The sequence below is a fragment of the Haplochromis burtoni genome, unplaced genomic scaffold, assembly GCF_018398535.1.
Source record: "Haplochromis burtoni strain Fernald_Lab_line unplaced genomic scaffold, NCSU_Asbu1 Contig_24, whole genome shotgun sequence".
Classification (NCBI taxonomy): Eukaryota; Metazoa; Chordata; class Actinopteri; order Cichliformes; family Cichlidae; genus Haplochromis; species Haplochromis burtoni.
The window spans coordinates 2,030,384-2,042,661 of record NW_024582385.1 but is presented as its reverse complement, the minus strand read 5'-3'; the positions used below and the strand labels follow the sequence as shown (position 1 = coordinate 2,042,661).

General features: G+C 46.6%; 1 protein-coding gene across 1 annotated transcript in view; it reads right to left on the bottom strand.

Annotated features, from left to right (window-relative positions):
- Nucleotides 1-557: 557 nt before the first annotated feature.
- Nucleotides 558-12,278, bottom strand: part of cxadr (CXADR Ig-like cell adhesion molecule) — a 37,108-nt gene continuing 25,387 nt past the window's right edge. Inside the window, exons 3-7 of the mRNA XM_005926799.3 lie at nucleotides 9,011-9,215; nucleotides 5,877-6,032; nucleotides 5,664-5,786; nucleotides 4,110-4,248; nucleotides 558-3,091 (exon numbers count right to left, since the gene is read on the bottom strand). Coding sequence (XP_005926861.1) covers nucleotides 2,809-3,091; nucleotides 4,110-4,248; nucleotides 5,664-5,786; nucleotides 5,877-6,032; nucleotides 9,011-9,215 — 906 coding nt within the window. The 3' untranslated portion in view covers nucleotides 558-2,808. The remainder of the gene's footprint in view (nucleotides 3,092-4,109; nucleotides 4,249-5,663; nucleotides 5,787-5,876; nucleotides 6,033-9,010; nucleotides 9,216-12,278) is intronic.

Genomic DNA, 12,278 nt, shown 5'->3' with positions numbered 1-12,278 from the left:
TGGCTGTAATTGAAAATGTAAGCAAACACGGAAACAAATGGCAAAGATGCCAGAGACCGAACGGCGCAACCAGGGAGTGACGATGAGTCGATGTAAGTGGCGCACAGAATAGGTGGGCTCCAACCTCTGCGTGTTTATTCTGAGCTCGAACGGCGTGGAGTGGAAATGGCAGGCGCAATCGCCGCCTGCCTGCTTCTTTGACTAATGGCGGTCATTAAGCGGTTAGAAAGTCACCTCACCTGGTGTAAGGGGTGGAACTCAGCGACTGCCTGAAATTAATCACAATCAGCTGGACAGGAGACCGGGTCCCCAGTGAGCGCGCTGCTGGACGGGAGATAAACGTTTTAGTGCTCAGAGAAACAAAAAACGACAACAGCCAAGCGTTTCCTTATTTCATGGACTTTTATTATTCAAAAATAAAGCACAAATGATACACACAAAAAAGAAAAGTGGTTTCCACGCATGTGCAAACCTCAAAAGTAGATCTTCATATAGTATTAGCAGGTTGATTTCAAAGCTACTGTTAGTACGGTTAGTAATATTAGTTATTAATGTTGTGAGCACAGAGGGGGACAGTAGCAGGAGCCCCTCTGTACACTTTGCCAGCAGGTGAAGGGTCTAAAGAGAATCCTACAAGGGCCCACAACAAACTCCCCTCAGCAACACATCAGCCAGTTCTCTCTCGCACACACAAACCTGCACACAGAAGAGTGTTTAAGTAGATCTGACAGATGTAATTCTTTGTCTAGACAGGCCCACATCTCACTTTTCTTGGTGTTACATCAAATCTGCAGTCCAGGGGCCAAGACTTTTCTACAGCTGTCACCTCCTCTTAGATACTGGGATTCACACACGAAAACCTGACGCACACGCTCTCTGCACTAACCCCCTCCTAGATATAGATTTGTCAAGCACAGCAGAGCATCACAAACATCCACATAGACAGTGTCGTCTTTACATCTTTCATTTTGTTGCGATTAGATAGGGTTAGTTTGACAAAATATTTATACGTACAGCCAGAGCCATTTAGCTGTTTTGTCTCTTTTCTTAAAAAGCACATCAATTACTGAGGTTTAAAATGAAGTTTAAAAAAAAGAAGAACAAAATCATGTTTTTGGAATAAAAAAATAGGTTTAAGACAGTCGTAAAGGTTTTGCAAGCCGTGGGAAAAATCGTATGAGGCAAGTGGGAGTGGGACAACAGAAGGTACAAAACAGGCTGCGCATAGATTATTGTTCTTCTGATGTCGTGGCACTGGCGGCCATGCAGGGCGATGTTACTGCACACGGCGCGGTGTACCAGTGGCAGACGCGCTACAACGCAACTCAACTGGGAAACCAAGGCACGATAGAAGTCATCATAACTGAGCTGTGAGGAAGTGAACGGAGGAGAAGGTGTAAGGCTAAAACGAGGAGTACAATAAGGCGTCAGAGTGAAAAGAAACGCTTTTCCTGCTAAATTACTGCCTTTATTTTTCTTAGAAAATAGAAGCTGAGATTTTTGGTCTTCCAAATGGTGGAAGAATGGGAATTAAATAACCAACGTCGCTGTGGCAACTTAAACCGACCGGCTGCACCAACGTTCACAGGATCTGAGAGCAAGATAAACTTGGACCGGTTATAACGTAGACACACAGAATATTCACCATTTGTTTCTCTGTGTGGGAACTGTCTTCCTCCTGCTTTACATCATTAAAAAACATCTTAATTAAGCCACAAAAGGTTTCACATTAACCACACAGAGAAGGTTAATTAAGATACAGGCTCCTTGTAATGCACCTCAGATACAGAGGACTGCATACGTGGCAGCTCTGAGGGGGTTGAGCTACTACCAATGAATTCAAACTTGGTGTTTAACCCGTTCGGGATGCCTACTCGTCCTTCGGGTGGTTAAAGGCCTGTCAAACATAATCAGTGCCGAGTGCTCAGTGAACCTTGTTGTCCAGCGGCCTCCGTTATTTCTCTACACCTCTTCAAAGTTTTCTGGAGAAGAGTTGGGGGATGGACACTGCTCCTTTTCAAGCTCGCTCAAGAAGCAATAATACACCCAATCACAAGATCTGCTCGGCTGAACCTCCCCCTCGCCGCCAGCCAATCCTGTCCACCCTCAAATCCCCGGCCAACCCCACAGTGGACAATTCAAACAACAGAAGAAGCGTTGGAAAGAAAACGGCTGACCCACATAAGCAGTCGGTGCACTTGGTGCAGGGATTAAACCAGATCTGTGACTTTCCTCCTAACGAGCGTCTCTGAGGAGTGAAGACTGGATCAAACAGTTATTTAGTATTTTAAAGAAAGCAAATGAAAGAGAAACTTATACTGCCTCACAGACACACGCTCACGCACACACAGCTGTAATTTTATACATGCATGCATACAGCTGTACAGCAGGCCACTCAGGGGCCTGGATCTGTTTTAAACATACAGTACAACTCTACAGCAGGGGCCATGTATGTTTAAAAAACAGACAGGAGACAGAAACTAAACAAAAAAACATGCATATATACAATAGATATTTACTTTGCCGGTCTGCTTTATACCCACACTAACTTTACGTCCAGGAGACAAAATTCATAAAAGTTTTTTTGTATGTTTTTGCATTTGATAAAAACTTCATTTACTCTGTTGTGCACAACTCAAATTCTCTTCTCAGCACCACAGCAGAGCCGGGTCTCCATAAGCAGAGAATATTCCCGTATGTAAATAATAAAGAGCTAAAAATCAGGCGAGTGCATCCATCCCAGCTTTTGTCCCGCTTCCTTCCGTTCCATCCCCTCTTTGCACAGTCCTTTCCCGTGAAGACGATCTGCTAGACGATTGAACCGTCCCTCGTCTGGGCAGGAACCATGACAGGGATGCCCCCCATGCGACTCAGGTTGTAGCCGGCCATCTTGCCGGCCGAGGGCGGCAGCACCGGAGCCTGGCTCGGAGGCCTGTCGTACTCCTCTGATGAGGGAATCTTGTCGTACTGAGGCTTCAGGGCATACTCGTGCAGGTTGGAAGGCGACATGGAGCCCAGTGAGGAGCGCTGGCTGGCCACAGTGAAGCTTCGAGCAGTTGAAGCGCGACTCTTGGGAGGGGGCACATCCTCTCTGAGGGGGGGAAACAGACAGCAGCACGTTTAGACAACAAACCTGGAAACTCGTCATCATGGACTTGGTGTCAAATACACTGAGAATGATTTTGTGATGCCCTGCAAATCAAGAGAAAGTCCACAGGTAGGAACAGCGAGGAACATAACGAATCGACTGCGAGTCATTTAGAAATGAAACATGACTTGACTCGATAATAAGGGGCAAATAATTGAAGTCAGCTGGTCAGGCATCGTCTCCGCAGCTCAGTCACGCCGACTGCGAAAGCCTGGAGAGACTGAGCCGAGCATCCAAACACAGCCATGCCCTCGACTCCCTCTGCCACCACATTAACAGCTAATAAGCAGCAATAATCCAGTTAAATGCTCAATCAAACTGAGCCTGAGGGGCCGGCGCTTGTTTAGTCCGTACTTTCATGCTGTGGCGTTTCAGCAAATGTGCGTCTGCGTGTGCGAGACAGGACTGTTGGTCTAATCCTTTGTGTCCTACAGCGCGAGCGGTGTCACATTGTGGTGTAAGACAGATTCAGTCCACGGCAGAGCGATGGTGCAGAGCCCACAGGCCGGACGAAGAGTCGGACGTCGAGGGGAGTTAGAGTAGGTGGCTGTGGTGGTGGTGGTGGTGGGGGGGGGGTGGGGGGGGGCTGAGGGGGAGGGCAGCCGGCAGCAACACGAAGCAGGACGCACAGAACGAACAAAGCTTTCAAACTGATTACCACAGCTGTTTATTTGAGGAGGGGTAAAAAAAATAAAAACGCTGAGAGATAAAAACCATTTCCACGGTTGTTGTGTGTGTGTGTGTGTGTGTGTGTGTGTGTGGATGACTACCAATCATGCTACACGCTGAGCCGACACCAATAATCACAGGTTACCTATGGCATTTTTGGCGCCCCCTGTAATCCAACATTACGTAACCTTGACACGCTCCACCTCTCACACCAAACACTAGACAGTAATACAAAATATTAATCCATCAGATTGGAGCTGTGTGCATTTGAGGGCCAAATCTCATCGAGTACCTTATCTCGTTGCAGATTTCCTTCTCGTACTTTTTCCTGTTACGGGCACGGCAGAAGCAGAACAGGATAATGGCGATGATGAGGAGGATCAACAGGACAGCGATTATGGATCCCGCGACGATGCCGGCAGTATTCGGGACTGGACGACACAAAGAAAGGAGAGGGTGAAGGTGCTGGGTGTAGCAGAGTACTCGTGAGTCATAACGAGCATGTCATCCTAATCAGGCACATAAAGCACATGAAACACACGAAACGTACTGAACTGAACAAAATATCCTTGTTGGCATCCATGTGATGGAAACTGTGTTTGCTGACAGCACATCTGGGTTTCCAGTGAAATGTAAACAAAACCATAGCGTGGTGTTTGACGATCAGAAGAACGAGTACTTCATACACACACACACACACACACGCTCAGTGAGATTTAACAAAAGCTGCGATGGAGAAATCTAATAACATCATAAATGAAGGCTCCACATTCCTGCACGGCAGCAACACGTCGCTCTAATACTCCGTCTTTCAAAGGCAGAATTCATCAGACTTTGCACTTGACTGATGGTTGACCTGCTGACCTGGCAATCCGTTTCCTGTTATAATAACCTTGGAGGCTTTTCATGCACTCACCTTTACTTTGTGTGTTGAGGAAAACTTTTCATAATCTAGTGACACACGCTACAGCAACAGCAGTTTTCCCACAAACACTTTTTACACTAACATTTAAAAAGAACAAACCAATAAAAACAAGACAACAAACAAACAAAGCCCGACTCAACTGCAAAACAGGACAGCGTCAGTAGAATGAGTAACAGTTGTACTGTAAGCAAGAAGATTATTTGATCAGTAATAAAATCAGCAACTTTTACTGAATATCAACAAAGCAAATAAGCACAGCAATTATGGTGCAAAGTGTTTATATATAGGATTTACATCACTGACGTCCTCCCCGTGTTTTAAAGATTTACAGACTATTCTACAACTTGATAAGAGGAAGAATGACATCGATCTATAATTATGTTAGAAATACATTTTAATGCCATGGTGACCTGTTTTTGTCTTGAACAAATAGCACGTCGTCATATTCACCATCCTAAAGATTCCAACAAGTTGTTGATTTTTCCTCCTTTTTTAACAGTTACTGATGACCACTGCGGTTTATACTGTTAACATAGGTCAGGGTGGGGAACTCGGCGTCCTGCAGGTTTTAGATCTGACCCTGAGTCAGCACACCTGAATCAAATGTTTTCATTACCAGGCCTCTGGAGACCTTCGAGACATGTTGAGTAGGTTGTATAGCCGTTTAAATCAGCTGTGCTGGATCAAGGACACGTCTAAAACCTGCAGGACACCGGCCCTCGAGGCCTGGAGTTCCCCACCCCTGATGTAGGTATAAACGCTGTGCTAAAAGCGAGGGCAGCTCACGAGGTATAACCTTGGGAAAACCTTTTAAACTTCTGCTCCGACTACTCCAAACCTGATCATTAAACACCAGAATACAGGAAGCTCTACATGTGAAATGGACTGAATAGACACTAATTAAGACGGTTGGGTACTCACTAGCTGTCACGCTGAGATCGAGCACGCACTGCTCGGCGCCAACGCGATTGGTAGCGGTGCAGCGATACGTGCCAGATGCACTGGCAGATGCATTCTTCACGTTGACTGTGCCTGACACAGGATCTAAACAAACAGTGAAAAATGACAGAGTTAAACACAAACAGTTATGTGCAGGACCTTTAAACGGTTTGACCTTGTAAAAAGCTGCATTACCCAGCACTGAGGAGGCGGGCAGCACTTTGCTGCCAGTAGTCTTCTCCCAGCTGTATTTCATGGGTTTGCTTCCTGCATCAGATGTGCACCTCAGCACAACGTCTTTGCCTTCATGTGTGGAGCCCTCAGTGTAGCACCTGGGCTTGGACGGCTTCTCTGTGGAGAGCAAAGAGGCAGAGGAAGCCAACCCAGTGATTTTCCAATCTTACAGTGTGCGTCTGTGTATTGTGTAGCTCTAAAGTTGAGTTTCCTCCCTCACTCAAAGCAGCGCCCATCTGACAAATTAGAGCAGTAATCAGAGTAATTGATACATCTGTTGTTATTAAGAGCTGTCACTCAGGATAATCGTGTGGAAGAAAGGCGCTGCGTCAGTGGACACGCAAGCACACGTGTGCTGTCGTTCAGTCGGGGTGTTGGTAAGAGATGAGACGGATTCGAAAACAAGCCCAGACACGCGGTGAGTGAGAGGAGGGAGAGAAAGTGACGGGTAATGTTTGGACAGAGGAAATCTAAGGCCACAGACTGTGCTCTGTGTTCACTGTCAGGACGCTGACTTCACGGTGCTGTAATGGCGTCTGGAGTGGGGCTCTACAGATCTGAACCAGGTGCCAGGCGGGAAGGGAGGAGCTTAGCAGGCATAACCATAAGGATTAACAGTACACTGACAGCACTGAGTGCCCCTCCCGATCTAATAAACACACAGGGCGAGGTTAGAGGGGGTAAAACAGAAAGCAGGAGAGCACACATGAAGCAGGTGCTAATGGACAGATGGTAGAGTGATGGACGCCAAGGCTGCGTGGCTCCCAAGTCTCTGGCCTGCACTTTGCTGCAGACACACATTCGCTCGCTCACACACACACACACAGTAAATGTCACTGAGTTATGACATTTTTAAAAGCGTCTTTTAAAGGTGAAAGTCAAGTCGACACATCTGAGCGTTGAAACGCACAGCTCCTCTTTTTTTAGGGCTTCTGTCCTTTGAGCCGATTCATTCTCCTGAATGATGAGGTCAAAAGGAGGCTGGAAGAGCACAGAGACAACGCGATACAGGCGGCCCTACTGCGTTAAATGAACAGATTTATTACGTGCACAAGGTGTGTGGGAAAGAGAAAAACAGATCTTGGTATGCATTACAGACAGGAGATGCACCGCTTCACAAATAACTTTGCTAAATGTGGAACGGTAAAGTGAAATATAAGCGACTCGCGGGCCAGGCAGACTGAATTAATGAGATCAGCTGTTGAGCTTTGAGCTGGATGTGATGAGGATTGTCTGAACACGGGCAGGGCCGAGTGATTGGCTGCCGAGAGCATAGGCGGGGCCTAGTCAGAAACACTTGTTAGAGATGCTGACGTGCAGCGCTGAACTGCAGGTGGGTACTCTCCTCCTGTTAACTTCAATGTCCTGCTGCAACCGGAGGAGAATACACAACGAGGCATGCTACCCTGTGCACAGCACCTGGACACCATGTACACTGCAGGTGTGAGCATGTGTGCGCGCATGGCAGCGATCGTGACAAACCGCGGCAAAAACCCAGTAGATATACTCAGGTCGGCTTATGTTCATGCACACAGACACACATGTGCACGTCTGCCCTGCTCTTGGGGACCATCCACCTCGTGACAACATCAACCTCAAGGTAAAATGCAGAGCAGGCAAGATGTCCTCACCTCTCCTTTTAACATCCTCTACCCCTGGGGTCAACAACTAGCAGCCTGTCAGCTCCTGTAGCCTCGAGCGGTCTCTCAAACACACACAAACACTCGCAGCTAAAGCTATCCGGATTTCAGCCTCACTACATGTTTATTCATTAGCCGATGCCCTTATCCACGGCAGCTCAGAATGAACAAGTCAAATGATTAAAATAAGGAGGATAGCTAGAACAGCAGCGTACGTTTCGTTAATACTTTAACAGGAGGCAGTGTAACTGTAACAGATCTGTAGAAACAGGTGGATAAAACACAGCAGGTTCATGCATCATAAGATCAACCACTGCCTGTGCTGCATGCAGCCTGTTTCATACGACACTAGGCTGTTTTTTTCAAACACTAACCAAAATTTCAAACAAAAGAGAATTTAAAAATCTCCCTCACTGGTGAAAAATGTAGAAGCATAGCTGGCAGGAGAAGCTATCACAGCATATGCGCAGTCAAACGTATTAGCGACGACTCAAGCAGTGACTAAGTTTTTCTGTTTGCCTCCCCGAAGGCCTCGTCGATGCCTCTCGAGTCAGATGCTGCCACGTTTTTTGGCCAAATTATCTGCAGCATTCACCCTTTATTAGAGAACTGCTTTGTGCTGCAGCATCACAAGTTTGCTTCTCACCAACTCGTGTTTTTCTGGTTGAGCTAGTCGGTGCGCTCACTTTTCTTCACGATATCGCGTCAGCGGGAGAGGCAGCCATTTCTGGAGCTCGTCCTATCTTTAGAACAGAAACTGTGCTGATAACAGAGCTTCCACAGCAGCTAAATACACAGCTTATCCCACAACACACACACACACACACACACACACACACGCACTAGTGTTACACGTGTAGGCTGTTTTTCCCCACATGCAAATAGCGAGCTGGTTTCGGGAGGCGATTCACTTTCAACATCATTTAGCTGCCTGACTGACCAGTGAGGCCACTGTGAGTGTGTTTGCCTCGGGACTGAATCGTCTGACTTATACAACTATGATGTGTCACCCATCTCACTCTGTGCAATAAAAACAACAGCTGAGCGCATTCACTTCCTTTCAGCCTGATTTGTAACAGTGGAATTTTTCATTAATTAGCAATGCTGTCGCTAGCTCAGCCGTTAATTAAGGTTTCTAAGTGGAAAAGCATAACTTTTCCTGACTGACGTTATAATTGTACAAAGCAGGTATTAAAATGGGTAAAATACAGAAAAAAATATTTTCGAATGTCTGAATAATCCTTTTAGACACCATCGCGGCGAGCGTAGGGGCAATGCTCTACAGCCACAGGGAAGGTCATGCTCTCTTAGGAGGGATTACATCAAAACAGCCAAAGTGGACAAAGGGCGTATGATCTGCTGCGTTTCCACAGCAGAGGCAGAGAGAATTGACCCTGTGAGGGAAAAACAGTGCTAGGACTGCTAGCCTGATGCTAATGTGAGCGTCCCACATACCCATAACAAGCAGCTGCATTTTCTTGTTGCGGACACCAGGGGCCTTCTTCACTTTGCACTGGTAGGTGCCGGTGTCCGTTGACTTCACCGTTAGAACGTTGATTGAGGCGTCGCCATTCTTCGGATCGGGCGAATTGAAGTGGACCCGACCTTTGACGGGTGTGTCGTAGTTCTCGTAGGCTCTGTCGCCAGAGTACAAAATGATCTGTTTTGGAAATAAAGCAAAGATTCACATTTAAACCAAAGAAAACATAAAACAGACTCTGCTAGAAAAAGAAAGTGAACAAAGCCGCTGAGACGAAAGTTGTTTACTTCCTGCAAGCATTGGCTTTGTTTACTGAACCAGCTGAAATGCACAGAAGCAATAAAGGACAGTCTCTTATCTCTGCGCTGCCCTTCAGCCTGCCAGCCTCTGCTGTTTTGCCCTTTCTGTGCGTAAGAAGAATGAAGGTGGAACAAACAAAGCCAGCACTGTGGAGCTAAATCAACACCTGCTGTGTCAACAAAGCTCCCAATTCTATCCAACCACTTCACCACACACACGCACACAACTGTCTGGGTCTTGAAAGCAGCAAGGAAATGCCTAGAAATAAAGGCCAGGTGGAGCTAATGAGAGGCTTTGTAGCTAGAAGTGGGCAGATAGTGGAGGGGGGAACAGAAACACACAGAAAAAGAACAGAGGCTACAAGAAACACAAACAATGAAAAGAATTTTCAGTCTCTTTCACAGACGCTGGCATCTTCTACACATTTCCATGGAGACAGTCATCAGCAGGCTTTTCTGTGCCATGATCAACAGCAGACACAGCAATACCCCAGAGTGGAGACGAGCAGAGAGAAAGTTAAGGTGGCAGGAGGAGAGGAGGAATAATGAACCTATCAGAGGAAGCAGAGCACTGAAAGGAAGCACAAGGCGCAAAACAAAGGGAACGAGTCAGCGAGCTTCTAATGTGCCTCTCTGAGACTCGCCCTGCCTCTCAATTCCCAACTGGACGCCTGGCTTCTCGAGACAGGCGAACTCGCAGTGCCCGCTGTGTTCATCTTGTACGTATTAGCCATGTAAACAGGTAATTGTGGTAAAATTCCTCTTGGCTCTCAGGGGAGGAAAACCTATCCTTCTGACTTCACTGGGGATCACAACATCAGCAGCAATAACAGAGATGAGCGAGATGAGACCACGGTGAAGAGGAAATTAAATTGCCCCGAGCTCAGCCAGACAAGAGCTCTCACTTGGGCTCAACTACTTCACAGATGGGAGTGCTTATGCACATGCACACCTCCAGCTAAAATAATAAAGAAATAAACTGCACAATAACCTTGAGAATAATAAAAAAAAAAAGATCATGAAACCATAAAGGGCAAATGACTAGACCAGCTGGAGAAGGACAGAAGTGCTGCATCTCACAACAGGTAGGCTGTGTAACGATGCAATCGCCAGCTGGCCTACCATTCAATGTGACTGAACGGTAGGCCGCTGCAGAGGTAAGAAGAGCTCTACTGGCCAGTTTCACGGAGCACACGTTGAGATGACATCATCGTCATGTGACGCTGTTACTCGGGGAGTGAAAGAGGAAAAGCTGCAGCTCATTTGAGAGGCAAAGCACACAGCAGCAATACCTGTATGATCTAAACAACCTGCATAGCTGAAGGGGAGCACCCTTCTGTCTCTGCGCTCCCACTGAGGCTGCTGACTCGGATGGCTCAACGTGCTGCCGCCGCCACCTTTCAGGGGACGAGCTCAAACCGATTCACGAGGTTAGCGCTCAACCTCTACCTGAAAATGTCCAACAAAACACGTCCATGAGCCTCTGAATAGAAACGATTCAACTTTCACCAAACCTTGTCACATTTTTACACACAAACCCTTCAATACACAGAAATTCCCGTTTCAATAACGTCAACAAACAAAAGGCTCTGCTGTTACACTCAAAGATAAAGGAAGCAGGTTGTGTGATAGAGCTGCGTGCTCTTTCTCTGCTGACATCAGGTTTCGTAATTGTTTTCTGTTGTTTTCACATTGGTGGTGAATACTCAGTCAGGGCACGCCCTCCCTTCAGCAGCTCTGTAGCCAGGCAATGAGAGCCAAATGCAAATGACTGATACTGTAGGCATGTCTGGCATCTCACACTGAGGCCTAACAAAGCAGGATGCATTAGCTATGCTTCACCACCCTGAAAAAGATCCTGACGATATGTAGGATGTGTCAAATAAAAGGCGCTGCCACTACATCGATGCTGAGAAAAGCTCAAACATAAAGCACATTAATGTGAACAAAAGCTTCAAATGAGGTCACTGGCATATGCCACACATGCCATACAACCCCGGCCTTGTGTCCTGATCTTACAGACTAGTTCTCCATTTAAAAATATTATCTGACAGCAGCCTTTCCCTTTGTCTGGATTTCCACAGCTCAGGTGAGCAAAGGTTCTGAGCCTCTGGCTAAAAACTTTCATTGCTCCGACTGGCCCGGCAGCTTTGCTCTTAGCAGGTTGGCCTAATTCTATTCAACACTGTCACATATATTAAAAATGGCAATTTGGAGTTAACACGCCACTAATTACAAAGAATTTACTGTGCGCACGACTTCACGTTGGTTAACGGCTACACAAATCTGAGCGTGCGTATGTAGCGAGAAAAATCTGATAGGTCAAGGAGAACAAATATGTTCAGAGAGAGACGTCCGACTTGTCCAAATCCCTCCAAAGGTTTGGAAACATTAACACATGTGGACACTGGAGCCAGCAAAATGGCACGCAATGAAGACAAACTGTGGAATCAAAGGCTTTTTGGGGATATTTGATGTATTTCTGCAGCTGTATTCAGACACAAGGAAGAGGCCAGTTCATACAAAAACGAGACATGCTGAAAGTGCTCGCAATGAGCTTTCATCATGACAATCACAAATATACTAGGAACGTGTATTTCCTCCCACACTCCAGCTAATGAGCCACAGCAAAAAGAAACAGAGTTAAAGGCAAAACTGTGCAGACAGTCAGTTCTACCTGACTGAGAGGGGGGCTGGTTGGGACTGCAGACAGAAACAACAGTGGGTGGAGGACAGAGATGCCTAATGATGAGGCTGTGACCCATTTATAACATTTGGCTCACAAAAAAGCCATAGGACGCAAGGGAAGGAGGAAAAAAAGGAGAGAGGGATGAAAAAGCTTTGTGACAGGTGGCAGAGCAGAGAGCCACGGGAGAGGACCGTCCCACAGTAGAAACCATCTCTAAAGGCTGTTTCAGGCACTCCGCTGGCTTCATCTGTTAAA